Source organism: Pristis pectinata, chromosome 8, assembly GCF_009764475.1.
Source record: "Pristis pectinata isolate sPriPec2 chromosome 8, sPriPec2.1.pri, whole genome shotgun sequence".
In the NCBI taxonomy this organism is placed as follows: domain Eukaryota; kingdom Metazoa; phylum Chordata; class Chondrichthyes; order Rhinopristiformes; family Pristidae; genus Pristis; species Pristis pectinata.
Genome location: NC_067412.1, coordinates 40,473,461 through 40,492,921, shown reverse-complemented (window position 1 = coordinate 40,492,921; position 19,461 = coordinate 40,473,461). Strand labels below are relative to the sequence as shown.

Below are 19,461 nucleotides of genomic sequence, written 5' to 3'. Positions count from 1 at the left end.
TCATCCAGACCCACTATTCTGGGATGTAGGTGAACTGGGTACAGTGGCAGTAACTACAGTACAATTATGCTGGTATATTTGGGTGATGAATTAAAGATATTGCATCTCTGTTTGTTGGTTGTAGTAGGTTTTCTCCAAGGTGTAGAGTTTACATTTAAGTCATATCTTTTGGGCTCCTGGGCATCCTAAACATGTTGCAGCTGCTGAGTGAGTTTCTGAAGTGTATTTACTGTTCTAGGAAACATGCCAGCTAAATTGTGCATAGCAATGAGATTAGAAAGACCTGATTAATAGATAAATATTGCCCAGGGTACTGGGAACTTGGCTTTCCTCTCCCATGGATAATGTCCTGGGATGTCCCACATCCACCTCATTGACAGATGTGACTTTAGCCTCATTTGAAAAAGGTCACCTGAGCCAATGGAACTTTTGACCAGAAGTAAATTCGTTGCCCAGATGTCCAGAGTGAGGCTCAGAAGCTTCAACTCAGAGGAGAGGATGTCACCACTGATACCAAAATCCCACCCTGATTTCTGTTGGTTTGCAAGAAAGTGGCTTCCTGCTTGGTGTGTGTTTCTTTCCCCTATAGATTGTTGCTGGAGTTTGTGGTGAACAGTTCTGAAGGGCCAATGTCACAGGACACTGGGGTCAATTGAAAGGATGCTTATTGGTCATGAGTGGCTGAATGTAGTGGACCTACGATGATATTGGTGTAGGAATAAAGAGCTGCTTAGTGATTGGCTGCTGGGTACCCAATAGAAGTTTTCAGAAAGAAGACACAAGACTGCAGATGCTGGAATCTGGAGCAACACACAAGATGCTGGAGGAACTCAACGGGTCAGGCAGCACCTCTGGAGGGAAATGAACAGTCGACGTTTTGGGTCAAGGCCCTTCATCTGGACTGAAAGATAGACAGGAGATGGCCAGTACAAAATGGTGGAGGGAAAGGGTGTAGTAAGAGCAGCTAGGTGATAGATGGATTGATGTGAGGGGCGGGGGGATGGGTGGTGATGGCAGATGACTGGGGGGGGGGGGAGAGTGGAAATGGCATCAGAAGCTGGGAGGTGATAAGTGGAAGTGACAAAGGGCTGAAGATGATGGAACCTGATAGGTGGAGCATGGACGAAAGGGAGAGGGGTGGGGAGGGGAACCAGTAGAAGGAGTGTGTGAGTGATGGGCAGATGGAGAGGGTGGGGGTGGGGTTGGGGGTAGGGGAGGGGAAAATTTTCAGAAGCTGTACACCTTGGAATAGGCTAATCTGTTTCAGTGTATTTACTTATTGTGTTGCCACAGAAAGAGGCCACTTGTCCCATTGAATCCATGCTGACTCTTGGGGGCACAATCCCCTCAGTACATCTCTTCCTGCTGCCTTTCTCTCTCACTTTCCCATCAACTTTCTGTGTTTCTTTTGCCATTTACCTACACTATAGACTATGCGACAATAGTCAAATAACCTACCAGCATGTTTTTACTGTTGCTTAGTTATGTATCGTTACAGGTCTGTTTGGCTTGCTTGTGGAGCAACTGGGGTCTTCCGCCTGTACTGTATAAACGATTGGGTGTGTTGCTGGATCAGTCTGGGTATTAACCACTGTTCTCAAGATTCAGTTCATTCTGTCATGAATTGTGCCTGTTCTGTTTCCCAATCAACCTTGTATTTGTTGGACTAGACAGACTCAGTACCCTCTCCTGTTTAGAATTCTGATCCTCCAAGGTCATACAATCTGCTCCAACTTCTACAGTGCTCCCAGATCTCTGTGCATCTCCCATTCTAGCCCAAGAGTCACTGCTAATTTCCACAGCTCTATCTTTGGTGGCTGTCCTTACAAGCAGCCAAGCCCTGAACCTAGACTCTACACTTGACTTTGCTTTAAGATGCTCATTGAAAGCGATTTTCTTGACTGAGCATATGTGGGCCCTATGAAGTGACATTAGGTCATTTCTAACTATAGTTAATACTCTATAAGGACACACTCAGTATAAGGCGCACAATTGACATTGACTCCTATTCTCTTTCAATTGCAGAGATTTTGATTCGCTTAAGAAAGAAGATGTATATGAGAACAATAAGTTGGTAAGTGCCACATCCTGTTTGAGAGAGAGAGATTTTCTTGTTAAATTTTCTTCAGTTTGGAAGCAAAATACCACAGATAGTGAAAATCTGAAATAAAGCAAGAAGTATGAAACATCCAGGAGGCAACCAGGGAGGGAGAAACAGAGATTCTGGACCATCATCCTTCATCAGAATTAGAATAGACGGAGATGAAGCAAACTTGAAGTGGAGAAAATGGGGGTTGAAGAAGAAGGGAGAATATGGAAGGTTGATGATAGGGTGGAAGGCAGGGTGTTTACGTAACAAAGAGGATGACTGAATCATAGAAAATTTACAATGCACGTCATTTGGCCCATTGTGTCTGTGCTAATTGAAAATGAGCCTTCCCACCTTCCCACACAGGGTGCCTAGCTCTGCAGGAAACAGTTCTTAAGCACATGTCCAAGTGTTGTTTAAATGTGATGAGGGTTTCTGTTTCCACCATCCTTTCAGGCAATGATACCTCTGGGTGAAGATATATTTTGTCATCTCCCCTATAATCCTCCTACCAATAAATCTATGTCATCTGGGTTTTGATGCCCATGCTTTGGGAGAAAGCTCCAAACTACTTATTCTATCCAGGCCCCTCGATTTTATGCACCCCATTAAAGTCTCCCCCAGCCTCCACTGTTCTGAGGAAAACAACCCTAACTTGTCCAATCTTTCTGTTAAGTATACTTTTTCAGTCCTGATGCTGTCAAAGGGCATGATAATGGGACGACAAAAGAAACAAAACATGAATTGAGGTGAAGTGTAAGCAGAATCATGATCTGAAATTGCTGAACTCGATCTGGGCGGCTCAGTGGTGCAGTTAGTTGAGCTGTTGCTTCACAGCTTCAGTGACCCCGGTTCAATCCTGATCTCGGGTGCTGTCTGTGTGGAGTTCGTATGTTCTCCCTGTGGTCACATGGGCTTCCCTCATGTGCTCTGACTTCCTCCCACATCACAAAGATGTGCAGGTAGGTAGGTTCATAGATCCATAGAGTTGTGCAGCACAGAAATGGGGCCTTAGGCTCACCATGGCCATGCTGACATTTTTGCCCATCTACACTAATCCCATTTGCTTGCATTAGGTCCATATCCTTCTCTGCCTTGCCTATTTTAGTGCCTGTTCAAATGTTTCTTAAATGTAGTGATTGTATCTGACTCCACCATCTCCTCTGGTAGTGAGTTCCAGTTATCAACCACTATTTGTGTGAAAAAAAAACCTTCCCCTCAAATCCCCTTTAGAAGCTCCTTCCTCTCACCATAAACCTATGCCCTCTTGTTTTTGATACCCTCATCACGGGAAAAAGATTCTGACTGTCTACCCTATCTATGCCTCTTATAATTTTGTATGCTTCTATCAGGTCATTCCTCAGCCTCCTTTGCTCCAGGGAAAACAAGCTTGGTGTATCCAATCTCTCCAGTCTTCCAATCCAGGCAAGATCATGGTAAATCTCCTCTGCACTCTCTCCAGCACAACCACATCATTCCTATAGTGTAGTGTCCAGAATTGCACGTAATACTCCAAGTTAATCTAACCCTTGTTTTGTAAAGTTGCAAAATAACATCCCAACTCTTATATTCTATGCCTGACATATGAAAGCAAACATGCCATATGCTTTCTTCTCCACCCTACCTTCCTGTGTTGCCACTTTCAGAAAACTATGGAAGCTCTGAACCCAAAGTCCCTTTATTCATCAACATTCGTTAGCACCCTACCATTTACTCTGTTATGTCCTGTACCTATATGACTTACCAAAATGCATCACCCTGTACTTGTCAGGATTAAATTCCAACAGTCAATGCTCCACCCAGCTTTCCACCTGATCTATATTGACTACAGTAAAATTCCCCTAGGGTGTAGCTGAGTGGTAGAATCTTGGGAGAGTTGTTGGCAATGTGGGAAGAATAACTTGTATTAGGGTAGTATTTAGTGTAAATGGGTGTCTAATGGTCAGCACGGATTCAGTGGGCTGAAAGGCCTGTTTCTGTGTTCTATCTTTCTATGACTCTATGACCCTCCAACTCAGTCTTGAGTCCAGAAGTTGCAATGTCCCCGGTCAGAAGATGAAGTGTTGACTTATGGTGAGTTACATTGGAACATTAGAGGAGACTGAGTGGGAGTGAGATAAAGTGTTAAGATGTCAGTTGTCCAGAGTTTTGGGCTAATGTTTGTTGACTAAATGGGAATGTTTTGCAAAGAGATCATACCACCTACATTTGGTCTGCCCAGTGTGGAGGAGATCTCATCCCTCTCTATTCAGCCTGCCTCTTACAGCTTGTTTTGTTTTTCACTTCTCCCAGTTCTATTTCTCTATTTCTCTCTCCTCAGATATTACCTGAGAAGCTAAGTGCTTCCACCAACTTCATGGTTTATTTGTGTTCGATAATGATGGAGACTATTTACACACTTGGTGCTGATGGTGATTTTCCATAGAGTTTCTGCCCTTCAAGTCCCAGATTCAAGCTCCACCATGGACTTGAACTCCTCAGCCAGGCCAAAACTTTAACATGATCTGTTTTGTCAGAGATGGTGACTTTGCAGCAAAATGTTAAGTCAAACCTCAGCCTGTTGGACTTATAGATGTGATTGATCCTTGGCAATATTGGAAGAAGAACTTGCCCTGATGTCCCTGTACCAGTCAACAAAATTAGATATGCTGGACATTTAACTCAGTTGCTGCTCATGGGATCCTGCTGTGTACAATTTTTTTTCACCAGCCAATCATCAGTTTACCCTGAGCAGCTAGGTATTCCTAAAGCTGATTTTGATACAGCTGAGGGGATCGAGAGCCATTTGCATTGTTGTGGGACTGGAGTCACATATAGGTCCTGGCTGGGACAGGAGAGCAGGTTTTGTTTTGTAGCAGATACCGTCTGGCATCACGGACACATGGATTTTCCAGGATTATGGGCTTCCTGGAGGTTCATGATAGCCCGAAGTGATAGACTGCACTCAAGTGGAACCCTATCAGAACGACAAAGGCAGATCCCCCCTCACACAGGCGTAGTGTGGCCATCTGCAGAAAGGGCCCTGTATCCAGGAAGCTCATGTCACACTCTCATCCACAGTGAATTAGTTCTACCTATCACCTTCAGCATGGCACACCGGAAGTGTGGGGTGGAGGCTATCCCCTTCTCCCTCCTCTCCTCTGGGCTCCTGGCTTTGCTACGTGACAGAATTCCAATCACTGTCACAGTGCTGGAGAGTGACATCTGACTGGATCACTTGGGGACTGACCTTCAGCACTCCACGGAGAGGATTGCTTCCTGCATGTGTGACCACTTCATTGTTTGAGCACAACGGAAAAGCCTCTCAGCAACATATATTGGTGTTGGTTTATTATTTTCACATATACCTAGATACAGTGAAAAGCTTTTATTTTGCATGCCATCCAGAAAGATCATTAAATACATAATTACATCAAGGTAGTAAAAAGAAAACAGAATGCAGAATATAGCATTGCAGTTACAGAGAAAGTGCAGAGCAGGAAGACAAATAAAGTACAAGGTCAGCGGCAAGGTAGCTTGTAACATCAAGAGTTCAAGAGTTCATCTTTTAGCGTATGAGACGTCCGTTCAAGAGCCTTGTGTTTCTGTTGGGGATCCCAACACCCCCACCCAGCCAGCTCCATCCTTGACCTGAGGGTGCTCCATCCTTGTGCATGAGGTCTTTGAGTAGCAGGTGACCAAGCCATCGCATCACTGCCTGGCCATGAGCATCTCCATCGAGGGGGCCCTCAGTGGTCTTGCCATTGGCCAGCCCCCACTGGAGAGACAGGGCGGGGTTACTTGTGATCATCCAGGCTGGGGATCCCTGGGGCTGTGCAGGGTGTTGGGGGTGGTCCAGTCCCCGTACCTCACTAACCTGTCACCCCAGCTCTGAGGCTGTGGGAGAAGGTCGGTAACACTGGGGATACTGAGGAAAGCCCCGACCAGTGGGACTGAGCCCATCCACTTGCCTCTACCTGTGCGGGCCAGGGAGGGCAGATCACAGAGCTGCTGTCACAGCCCTGGAGCCCTCGCTAGCAGTGTGTTCCAGCTCTAGAGTGCAGCAGTCTGAGCCTGGGCAGTAGTCTAGGGGTGGGGGTGTGGCCTCTGCCTGTGCTGGACTGCAGTCTATTGTTCTGTCAGGTCACCGAGGTTGTCGTCGGTTGTCCTGTGGCCAGACATGTGTGGCTGTCCTCACCAGGGGTTGAGAGGTTGGCCCGCGACTCCGAGCAGTGGCTGGTTTCAGTGGTCAGTTCCCCTTTAACAGATGGAGCCCTGCCATTGGTTAACCCTGGTCTATTAGTGTAGTGCTGGTGAATTACCCATGATTAGTGTGTCTGGTGATGGGAAAGTGAACATGGTTCCTAGTTCCACTGCGTACACTTTTGCATGAAGGGTCCCTGCTGGTATTTCGGGACACAGAATCACAGAAGTTTACAGAATTGGATGATCTTTGAGCACATTGTGCCCATCCTGGCCAAAAAAAATGCTATTTAAACTAATACTTCTCCCAGCCCTGGCTCTGTAGCATTGCAGGTTGTAGAACTGTGTGGTTAAAACTTGCCTGCATTATCAGTCGATGAAACTTTTTCCCCCTCCCACCTTTTCAGGCAGTGTGTGGGCTTGCATTATGAACAGAAAGTTTTTTGCTCCAGATTCCAGCATCTGCGGTCTCTTGTATCAACACAATACCTTCATTGCTTAGAATACAGCGTAGGGTCAGCATCTTTGGCCCATGATATCTGTGCCGACCATGATGCCAATTTAATCTGGACATCTGCCTGCACGTGGTCTATATCCCTCCATTCTCTGCCTGTTCATGTGTCCATCAAAATGCCTCTTAAAAGCTGCTATCATATCTGCTTCCACCACCTCCCCTGGCAGCGCGTTCCAGGCACCTGTTCTGTGGGTGAAAACATTTTTCCTCATCTCTCCTCCAATCCTTTGTTCAATCAACTTAAAGATATATCCCTGGCTTCATTCATTTTTGGGATCTGGGTAGAGTTAACAAGGCCATCATCTATCATCCATCGTTAATTGTCCCTGAGAATGAGGTGGTGAGCTACCATCTTGAACAACTGCAGTCTGTCAGGTGAAGATTCTCCCACAGTGGTGTTGAGGAGGGAGATCCAGGATCTAGATCCACAATGATGAAAGAGCAGTGATATGTTTCCAAGTCAGGATGGTGTGCGAATTGGAGGGAACCTGCAGAGATGATGTTCCAATGAAGTGGTGGTGTTCCTGTGCTGGTACACATAGGTCCTTTCTCTTCACTGTGTCTTGGTCTCTTTTATTGTTTCACACACCTTAATTAAACATGCCTTTACCCTCCTTCAAATAAAACAACATCAATCTGCCTTATATTTCCTCATTGAAATTCTCTATCCCCGGCAACATACAGTAACTTTTTGCTGGATACACCCTCATGCTATCAGGCCACTGTTGAATGACTAGAAGTGTGTGCAGTCCTGAAGGGCTGTGATCTGATGAGTATTTTGCACAGCTCCACTGATTCTGCCTGCTCTTACCATTCATGGCCTCAGCCAACAAAGCCACACATCCCACAGTAACGTGTTCTGTGACCTGTAGGGATCTGAGTGCATGCACTCCACACCACGCACTTCAGAGTCCGACCTCCCACTGTGTATCCTCCTCACCAAAGCCATTATCTCACATTGATCTATTTGCCTACCTGTGCAGTCAATTGATATCTTTGTGCAATCCACCATTTTCTTTCTCATTTTCAACCACATTGGCAGTTTTGGTAAAGCACGAATTTTGTAGCTGTGATCTTCTTACTAATAATTATTCTTGCATCCAAATCATTGTAATACACCATGAAAAGCAATGAATCTAGCACTGAGCTCAGGGAATCTACTGCATGTAACCTTCTAGCCCCGTTAACTGCTTTCTTACAATTGACCCAACTTTGGATTCGGCCCACCACTTTCCCTTAGATCCCAGGGCATTTACTTTTCTGATCAGTCACATGGGACCTTGTTGAAAGCCTTGCTGAAAGGTATGTAGACTGCATCAAACGCACAACCCCCTCATTGACTCTTCTTGTTAACTCCTCAAAAGATGGTCAGACTGCGGCTCATCCTTGATTGTGGTGTTCCTTTCTAACTGATTATTTATACCATCTCTTGGATTCTTTCGCTGATGGTTTTCCCTCCATTGATTTCTGTCTGACTGCCCAAAGTGACTTGGTCTATCCTTTTCTCCTCTTTTGGCTGACAATGCCACAATTTTCCACTCCCTTTCACCCCTGAGGATGTTGAAGGCTGCTCTTGAAACATAGGTCACCCTCATTATGTGGTTGTACCGTATTTGAGGAGAATTTATCTCATGCACGAAAAGGCTGTTCCCTTGCCCCCGGAGCCTTTTGCATGAGCCCATACATCATATTTCCACACAAGGTCATTTGGTTTATTGACTATGCCAGTTATAGTGTCATAGAGTCACAGAGTCATACAGCATGGAAACAGGCCCTTTGGCCCAACTTGTCCATGCCGACTGTGTTGCCCAGTGAGCTAGTCCCATCTGCCCGTGTCTGGCCCATAGCCCTCTAAACCTCTCTGATCCATGTACTTATCTAGAAGGCTTTTAAATGTTGCTAATATGCCCACCTCAACCATTATGTTTGGCAGATCATTCTAAATACACACCACCCTTTGCGTGAAGAAGCTGCCCATGATGTACCTTTTAAGTTTTCCCCTCTAATCTTAAACCTATGCCCTCTTGTTTTTAGCACCCCTTCCCTGGGAAAAAGACTATGTGCTTTCACCTGGTCTATGCCCCTCATGATCTTACGTACCTCTATCAGATCAGCCCTCAATTGTCACAACAATCTCATTTCCCCATTCACTTTCCTTGTTATCAGTTCTCCCCACATTCCTATTAATATCCCTGGATTCTGCCACTCACCTACACACTAGGGGCAGTTTACAGAAGTTAATTAACCCACCAACCTGTATGTCTTTGGGAAGTGGGAGGAGAGCAGGGCACTCGGGGGAAACCTATGTGGTCACAGGGAGAGCATGCAAATTCTGCACAGACAGGAACTGAGGTCGGGATTGAACCCACGTCACTGAGGCTGTGAGGCAGCACTCTGCCAGCTGCACCACTGTGCCACACAGCTGTGTCAATTCTGGTTGAACTTTACCACTGATCCTTTTCAATTTTATTGCTGCATGTTGCTTTTCTCTTTGCTCTTAGCTAGACTGCTGTGCACTCCTCTGGTCTATAATGGCAGGAAGCCGTTCTTGGCTCGTGCACTGAGAAAGATTATGAGGCCCAGGAATCTGACTGATTGGAAAATGAGTGTATTTCCCTTTGGGGCAATCATGATTTGCCAGCTTTAGCATTGTGGGATGAATTGGAAAAAGGAATCCAAGCTTCAGGCAAATCGCTCCCCTTGGTGAGGGCTTCATATGGGAGGGTCACAAGTTGGGGAGATCAGAGGCTTGAAGGCAATACCAAACCAAGGAAAAGATTTGGCAATGATGTAGCACCTCTCACAATCCTGGGGGATCCCGAATAACATTGCATTGTACTTATTCCTCCAGCATACCTCTTCTACGTTGATGGAATCTCTTTGCCCATATTGCACACAGAAAGATCCCACACACAGCAATAGGAAGAGTGAGCCATTACTATCCCACCCAACCCTTCATGGGTGCCCCGCTAGAACTTTGGCTTGTTCGGGTTTACATGTGTTTTGCACTTGTACAGTACTGTATGGTTCCACAGTCTGTCTCCTAATGTCTCTCCACCTTAACATCTCTGAATAAGAGGGGCTGTATCTCAACCCTCTCCAACCCCTGTCACCCCCACTAGAAGGGCTGTATCCCACCCCTCCCCAACCCCTTTCACCCCCACTAGAAGGGCTGTATCCCACCCCTCCCCAACCCCTTTTACCCCCACTAGAAGGGCTGTATCCCACCCCTCCCCAACCCCTTTCACCCCCACTAGAAGGGCTGTATCCCACCCCTCCCCAACCCCTTTCACCCCCACTAGAAGGGCTGTATCCCACCCCTCCCCAACCCCTTTCACCCCCACTAGAAGGGCTGTATCCCACCCCTCCCCAACCCCTTTCACCCCCACTAGAAGGGCTGTATCCCACCCCTCCCCAACCCCTTTCACCCCCACTAGAAGGGCTGTATCCCACCCCTCCCCAACCCCTTTCACCCCCACTAATTTGAATGCAAGATAGCATATCGATCAAAGATGCATAGGCAATTTTTAAACTGGGTTTTGCTGTTACAGTGTAAGGTTAATTACTGGCAGAATGCAGAGTTAAAGAAGAGTTGATTTGAGCAAATCTTTTATAATGCTACATCTAATCACGTTAATCCACTTCTCCACATAGGGCTCCTCCTAACCTGTGCTGAGTTGGGAGTGTCTGGTGACTGAAAGCCCAAAATGAAACATGTTTGGCATGCAGCAGAAATAAATTTTGTGTAAATGAGCAGGGACTTTCCCAACCCGTATGTTATTTTCAATAATCAATGCAGTAACTCCAAATGCGTCAAATTCCTGCAACTTGAGTTATAACTTTGACCTATTCTGTCAGTAATAAACTTTACATATTCCCTGAAAAGATCAAAGTCCAAATTCTTGGAACTCTAAGTAAAGATATCAAACTCTGATCAGCAAGCAAATTTAATGGCTTCTTAACTTTCTATGCAATTGTTACTCTAAATCCACACAAAGCTCAGGTCTCAAGGATAATTCAAACTTTTCTATTTCCCACTCCTTCCCAAGCCCAAAACAGCCAAAGGGGAATAGTTGGAGCTGGATGGCATGATCAACCTTTGCAAGGGGTGCAGCAAGGATGAGGAACAATAGCAGCCCATTGTCAGAGCTACAGTGAATGTCATTTGTGTGTTATTCTAACATAGAATATGGTGAATGAAGCCATTCAGACCACTGGTCTTTGCCCATGTTAATTCTCAACAAGAGAAGCCTTTCCCTACTCTATCAGAATACCCTTCCACTGCTTCCTCCCTCATGTACGGATACAGCATTCCCATAAATGTATCCATGTACTTGCATGGTTAGGGAAGTGTGTTATTATGTCGTTACCGTATAATAAAGAACTACAGTTCCCAGTAGACAATGCAAGGGGTCACATGGGAGAACAGGAGGTGGCTGTAAAAAGAGAGGGAAAGCAAGCCTGTCTATTGTTGGTTAATAAAATGTTCAAATGTTAAACCCACATGAAGCTTGTCTCTTGATGAAGAACAAACACAACATGGTGTCAGAAGTTGGTGTGAGGTCTGAACAGGGAGAGTAGATGAATACTGTGTGCAATTGAGAAAGAGACTCAGTGAGTATGGAAGAAAAGCTGTAATAAGACAGAGAAAAAGCTGGCTGGCGTGGCGAGGGAGCACATTGTTCCTGAAGTTCAGCAGTCATCGGATTTGCCAAGAGAGATTCAGGTGGGCGGCCGAGAGTTCCCGTTATGAATAAGCTAAGTCCTGCCACGCCAATGCAGTTTACTGACAATCCAACCGATAATTGGAAACGCTTCAAACAGTGACTCAACATATATCTAGATGTCAGTGGAGAGGGAGGGAATGATGAAAAATTGAAGGCATCTATTTTTCTGCATGTGATTGGCAAAGATGCTTTGGACATCTATAATAGCTTTCAAGTTGATGAGACAGCTTTTGAGTTGATGAAAAAATTTGATGAGTATTTTATCCCAAGTAAAAACTTCACGTGAGAGATTTAAATTTTTTTCCTGTGACCAGAAAGAAGGTGTTAGCTTTGACCAATACTTAACTGAGCTTCACACACTGAGTAAGTCTTGTGAATTTGGAGATTTGAGAAACTCACCAGTTAAAGGCAGAATAGTTTGTGGAATTACAGATAATGGACTCAGAAAAAGACTGTTGCGTGAAAAAGATTTGACCCTGGTAAAGGCAGTGAATATGTGTAGGTCAGCAGAAACCACACGAGCACAAGCTAAGGAGCTGCACAGGGCAGACACAACAGTGCATGCTGTGAAAGCAGAGATGCAGCACACAAGGCATTTCCGAAAGCCACAGGAAAGCAAAGAGAAAGGCTCAAACAGTAAATGCAACAGATGTGGAGGTAGACACATTCTAAAGATGTGTCCTGCTTATGGGAAGTCCTGCAATAGCTGTGGGAAGAAGAATCAGTTTGCAAGGTGCTGCAAAGCTGGGGCTAACAAGAGAAAGGTGCACACAGTTGATGAGGAAATGGAGGAATTCTTTGTGGATTCTGTACAGACTGTGGCTGCTGGTAAAACAGAGTGGATTGTTCCAGTAACTGTGAATGAGACAGTAATTCCATTCAAGCTTGACACCAGAGCTCAGGTGAATCTGTTATCCATGGATGATTATAAGACTCTCACAGTAAAGAGTAAGATTTACCCTGTGAAGTTAAAAGTGACAGGCTACACTGGAGAGAAAGTTCCAGTAAAAGGGGGCTGTATGGTGACCTTTAAGCACAAGGGGCAGAACTTAAAATCACAGCTACTGATTGTAGAAAAGTGAGTACAGCCAATATTAGGTCTGAGTGCTTGTGAAAAGCTCAACCTAGTGGAAAAAGTTTTCATAGTAGCTTCACATACCAAAGATGACCACACAACACTCATGGAAGAGTATGCAGATGTTTTTCAGGGGCTTGGATGCTTACCTGGTGTACACAAAATTCACATCCATGCGTGCAGGAAAGTTCCGTTTCAACTTAGAGATAAACTTAAACAAGAACTAGTATGCTTGGAACGGATGAAGGTCATACAGAAAATTGAAGAACCTACAGATTGGGTGAGTTCACTGGTCATTGTGCAAAAGAAAACTGGAGCATTGCGGATATGTCTAGACCCAAGAGATCTCAATAAAGCCATCAAGAGAGAGCATTTTAATTTGCCAACATGGGAGGAGATCATGTCCTGGTTTTCAGGTGCCAAATGGTTTAGCAAGCTAGATGCATCATCTGGGTTTTGGCAGATGAAGCTTGATAAGGCAAGTTCGAGACTGTGTACTTTTAACACACCACAGGGAAGATATTGCTATCTTCGGCTGCCATATGGGATCCTGTCTGCACCAGAAGTCTACCATAAAACCATCTACATGATTTTTGAGGGCATACCTGGTGTCCAGACCATGATGGATGACATCATCATCTAGGGGTCCTCCAAGGAGGAACATGATACTTGACTGAGACAAGTGCTTAACGTGACAAGGAATGTCAATTTGAAATTAAATAAAGAGAAATGTGAGTTTGGTGTTAAGACACTGATCTTCATAGGAGATGTCATATCTGAAGAGGGAGTGAAGCCTGACCCAAGAAAGATGTCAGCCATTGAAAACATGGAGAGGCCCCAGAGCAAAGAGGTGGTGAGATGTTTCTTAGGGATGATGACTTACCTGGCTAAGTTCATCCCTCGACTGTCAACATTGTCAACACCACTTAGGTCACTCCTTGAGCAACAAAATGAATGGATTTGGTCTCATGAGCAAGAAGAGTGTTTCCAGACGTTGAAAAGGGTCCTAACTGAAGACTCCGTGCTGAAGTTTTATGAACGGGAAAGGTGTATCAGGATATCAACTGATGTGTCCTGGAGTGGCCTTGGATCAGTACTACTGCAGCAGCATGATGACACATGGCAACCTGTGGCCTATGCATCAAGGGCTTTAACAAGTGCGGAAGCCAACTATGCACAGATAGAGAAAGAGCTTCTCGCCAGTACATATGCATGTGAAAGGTTCCATCAGTACATCTATGGGCAAGCTATTGAAGTGGAGACAGACCATAAACCATTGGTCTCAATTATGTCCAAACCACTGAATGACTGTCCCATGAGGATACAGCGCATGTTGATAAGGCTGCAGAAATATGATGTGAAGATGATCTACACACCGGGAAAATATATGTTTGCTGCTGATGCACTGTCTTGAGCAGACGACAAGACAGAAATGAGTGACCAACAGGTTAATGCAGATATACAGGCCTATGTTGACATGATTGTCACCTCTCTTCCAGTATCTCAGGATAGAACAGAGCAGATTAGGAAAGCAGCAGAGGTAGATGAAACAATGAAAGTACTCAATGATACAATACGGAAAAGGATGGCCAGCAGCAAAGGATGACTGTCCAATGTGTATTTGGGATTATTGGGCATGCAGAGTTGAACTGTCAGTAGTGAAAGATATGGTCTTCAAAGGGAACAGGTTTGTGATTCCAGTGTCACTATGCAAGGAGATGCTCCAGAAGATACACGAAGGGCATCTTGGGGAGGAAAAATGTAAACGTAGAGCACGTGAAGTGATGTACTGGCCAAGAATGAACCAAGACATCAGCCGGACCACTGCTTCATGTGAAATATGCCTTAGCTACAGACCAAAGCAGCAAGCAGAACCACTTACACCACACCCTGTACCAGACAGGCCGTATTTCAAATTTGGAGTGGATTTGTTTGATTGTAATGGGAAGAGCCATATTTTTGTAACAGACTACTTTTCCAATTACCCAGAGGTTGCCATGCTGCAATCAACATCCAGCAAAGCAGTTATCACATTCCTGAAAGCTGTGTTTGCGAGGCATGGAGTTCCATGTGAAGTAGTATCAGACAATGGTCCACAATTTTCGAGCAGTGAATTTGAATCCTTTGCCAATGTTTGGGGGTTTTGACATATAACCTCAAGCCCACATCACCCAAAATCTAATGGCCTAGCAGAGATTTCAGTTAAGGTGGTGAAGGGCCTCATGAAGAAAGCACAAGATGGACAAGAAGATTTGCACAGAAGTCTAATGATTTACAGAAGTGCGCCACTGCAGAACGGCCTTTCACCAGCCCAAATGCTGATGGGTTGACGCATATGCACTAACCTTCCAATACATGAAAACCTGTTGATACCTGAAGGAGCACACAAGGTCAAACAGGCTAAAGAGTAAGGGAAAGAAAAATAGAAACAGAATCACGACAGGACAGTGAAAAGCCTACCAGTCCTGAAGCCCGGGGATCAAGTGCGAATCCGAGATCATGATTCTGGCACATGGTCCATGCAAGGAGATGTGCAAGAGGAAGTAAATCCACGTTCATACCAGATCCAGACGGAGCGAGGGACACCTTTGAGGAGGAACCGCGTGGATCTACGACCACAAGCTCCAACCCATGGTTGTGACCCGTCCCCTGTCAGTACACAAAAGGAGCCAGCATATGGAGAAAATGAACATGTGGACCAGAGTTCCCAGGAAAACACCAATAGTAATGCAGCAAATGAAAGCAACACACCTGCGAAAACAAGTATCAGACCAAAAAAGGACCATTAAACCACCTCAGAGACTGATTGAAAACTGCTGAGTGGACAAGGGTTCTTGGCAGGTTTATAAGGACAAAGTATTATGTTTGTTTTTCTTTAAAGGGGGAAGATGTGTTATTATGTGGTTATAATAAAGAACTACATAGCATATCTGGGTCAATAAAAGGCAAGTATACTATGTGCCTGCTTAACCACTTTGCTTACCTTTCCTTCTCCTTCAGAGGTTTGTGGACATGTGGTCCCAGATCCCTTGGTTCCCTTACATATTCTCTTGTATTCCCTCTTCTTTGCCCTCCCCAAATGTGTCCCACCATGCTTCTCCCGTTTCAATCCCATTTTTTATGCCCACCAGAGCAATCCACTGATATCTCCCTCAACCTGAAAGTTCATTCCTCACGATCTACCACACTGCCAACACTGGCAGCATTTGTAAACTTCTTAATCACGGTCCCTACATATAAATCCAAATCAGTTCTGGAGCCCAAATGGAAGGGATCTGTCTCTGAACCCTGTGAACTCTCACTGCTCAGAACCCTTCAATCACCAAAACACCAACACTGAGACCATTTTTAAATCAGCTTGCCACTTCCCCATGGATCCAGCTCACTTCCTGCTCTATTTGGGGAGGAATGTGGGTACCCTTTGGGTACCATGGGCATGTGACAAATTGACTTTCTGACTGCACCTTGTCCATTAATCTCTGCACTCTTCAGATGGGCAGAGTTTGTAGGGTTAGGGTTATATTATTAGCAAATAATCCACAGACAACAGTTCAGATCCCACAACTGCAGATGGGTCAAAATTCTACTCTTTAAAATGGATAATTCAATTAATAAAATATTGAATTGAAAAGTTTGTGTTAGCAATTATGTCCATGAAACTACTATTTTGCTGTAAAAACAACACTAATGATTTTTAAGGAAGGACTTCTTCCATCGTTAGCTGGTTTCCTTATGAGTAACTCCAGACCCACTGAAATTGCAGTTGACTAAACTGAAGTAGCCCAGAGGAGCACTGGGCTGTTTGAAAATCATTAAGTGTTGTGGGAATACCTTGACCACACAAAGTGAAACAGTTCCAGCTGCAGTTCCCCATAGACTTCTAAAGGGCATTGAGGGATCAGCGATGGGTGTTGGGTTTGGCAGGGTGAATTAATTTTTCAGCTCAATGCCTTTTCAATCACTATACTTTAAGAGGCTGCACCAGAAATTTAACACTTGCACTTCATACCTTACAAAACAGAAAGTGGGTAATATATACATTGTAATGTTTACTTTTTAATATTACAGCATTTTCAGTTTCAATTTTGAAAAAAATTATAAAAAATAGCATTATCATTTATTAAATTGGAGTGCACACTAGGAGAGAATTAAATTTGATCAGCAAATCATATAGTTTTCTACTTTCATAAGCATTTCTCAATAAATGTAAGCATGAAGTGAATGATGGTAAAATGATGAATTCTGACATCATTATAAATGTGCCTTGGATAATCCCAATATTAATTAAACTCTGCATTAAAGCAGCTACAGTTTTGTTATTAATTTTATATTGTACTAGTGGTGACAATTACTGTGAATTCATCAGTACTCAGTCTAAAGATGTTCCATGCGTGACAGGGGAAGGAACACCTCTACCTCTGGCAGAGTTTTCAAATGGGCTTCATAAATCAATTAACCATATTTTTTTCTCCCTATTTTTAAATAATGCACAGATTTTGGAATGAAATTGCCAAACCGTAATTGTGAGTGGCCTCATTGCCCTGGAGTCATTAGTTAAAGTATAATAGGATGTGCAAATTGGTCTGTGTAAATATCAATTATTTTTAGGCAATAAATCTTTGGGAGTAATGCTTTGATGTCTCAGTTGGTGAACATACTGTATGCTGGGGAACTACAAACCGATGAGCAAGGCTGGACCTTGGCTTAGACTAATGAGCTGTTCGTCATGTGTGGGGAGTCTGCATTCGGAGGAGAAGTTGCCCAAGACACAGATAGCTGATTAATATGCAGTGACTAGTGCTCCGATATTGTGAGCACTGTGCAGAAATACAATCCTGTGTATGTGTTTAGAAACCCCTTTATTCCCCCTTAAAGCAATCTAACTTGCTTTTAAATGTTAATGTAGTCTCTGCTACAATCATGGACAGTGCACCCACAGTTGGTTAAAACTGATGTATGCAATTTGCCTAATGTTTTGAACAGTTCAGACTGTGGATTTAACATTTCTAACTATGCTAACGCAGAGACTGTCCAGTTAGTGTGGACTAATCATATGTGGTACCTGGTTAGTGTGACACTGATCACACATGGTGCCTGGTTGGTGTGACGCTGATCACATGTGGTGCCTGGTTGGCGTGACACTGATCACATATGGTGCCTGGTTATCAAGTTTTGTCCAACACCAGACAGGGTCCCCACTCTGGTCAGTCCCACACTTCCCCTCCCACCTTCAAGGTTCCCCCCTTTAAAACACAATACTGAACCCTTCTTGCTTCAATCTCCTCCACTGCCCCCCAGTCTCCCCCTTGTCAATTCTCCCTGGCCCATGATGGAGGCTCTAATTCCCCCTCACCCATTCCCCCGGCCACTGACCTGGTCTCCACTTCTAGCCCCGAGCTTGTTTGCTGACATCCACCCCTATACTGGCTCCCTGACTGTACTTACATCCGCTATCTCTCTCTCCCCCTCTGACTACCAGCTGGACCTTGGTCCTGGGCCACACACAATGGAGCTTGAGGCCCTTGGTTATCATTACTACGATGTCTGATGTATGAGAGTTTCTAAGCCAGTTTTGCAGAAGTGAATGTTTCCCACAGCACAGAGAGATGAGCAACTGGGCCACTAATTCCTAATTCCCTTTATTTCACCTCTACTTCCTCAGAATGCTAAGGAAATTCAGCATGTCCCCTATGAACCTCACCAATTTTTACAGATGCACCATGGAAAGCATCCTATCCAGATGCATCACAGCTTGGTATGGTAACTGCTCTGTCCAAGACCGCAAGAAACTGCAGAGAGTTATGAATACAGCTCAGTCCATCACACAAACCAGCCTCCCCTCCATAGACTCTGTCTAAACTTCCTGCTACCTCAGGAAAGCAGCCAACATAATCAAGCATCCTGCCCACCCTGGTCATTCTCTCTTTTCCCCTCTTCCCGTCAGGCAGAAGATACAAAAGCTTGAGAACACGTACCACTAGGCTCAAGGACAGCTTCTATCCCATTGTTATAAGACCCTTGAATGTACCTCTTATACAAAAAAGATGAACTATTGACCTTTCAATCTACCCTTGCACCTCATTGGCGACCTGCACCTCATTGGCACTGTCTCTGTAACTGTAACACTATAATTCAGCATTCTGTTATTGCTTTCCTTATGTACTACCTCAACGTGCCTATGTACGGAATGGTCTGTCTGGATGGCACGCAAACAAAAGCTTTTCACTGTATCTCGGTACATGTGACCATAATAAACCAATTACCACGCAAAGCCACTGTCTAAAGTCTTGCTTGTTCTTTCAGGCTTTCCGTGTGGCGGAGGAGGAGCTGGGCATCCCGGCACTGCTGGATGCAGAAGACATGGTGGCGCTGAAAGTCCCCGACAGGCTGAGCATCCTGACCTATGTCTCTCAGTACTACAACTTCTTCACAGGCCGGTCGCCCAGTGAGTACCCATCCCCTGTGTCAGCAGTGGTGCTGCTTGCCTCATCCTGGGGTGGAGGGGTCTGCAGCCCATGGTGCTCCTGCAGTGCTGTGGGGGAGGGAGTTCCAGGAATGAGAACCAGCAACAATGAAGGACTATGTGTTAGCAATTATATCTGTAAGATTGAAAACCTTTTTGACTGATGCAGGGTGTGGGTCTCCTTGCTCTGTGGCTGGAGCTGTGAGCATTGGAATCTGAGGCATGGCTATTGCCCTTTAGCCCTCTTCATCCTTGGGAAAGTGGGATGATTAATGCAAACTGGAGTAACATCGCTCATAACAGCGGTTATATTTTTAACTGTGTAGATTTGGTGTCCTTGTTTAAGGAGGGATATACTTATAGTGAGGGCAGTTCAGAGGAGGCTCAGCAGGTTGATTCATGAGACAAAGA

At 44.8% G+C, this 19,461-nt stretch overlaps 1 protein-coding gene across 2 annotated transcripts in view; it reads left to right on the top strand.

The window, feature by feature from the left end:
* micall2a (mical-like 2a) overlaps positions 1-19,461 on the top strand; it is a 95,696-nt gene that overhangs the window by 21,348 nt on the left and 54,887 nt on the right. For both annotated transcript variants that reach the window (XM_052021796.1, XM_052021797.1), the window contains exons 2-3: positions 2,026-2,074; positions 18,891-19,032. In XM_052021796.1, the coding sequence (XP_051877756.1) occupies positions 2,026-2,074; positions 18,891-19,032 (191 nt within the window). The remainder of the gene's footprint in view (positions 1-2,025; positions 2,075-18,890; positions 19,033-19,461) is intronic.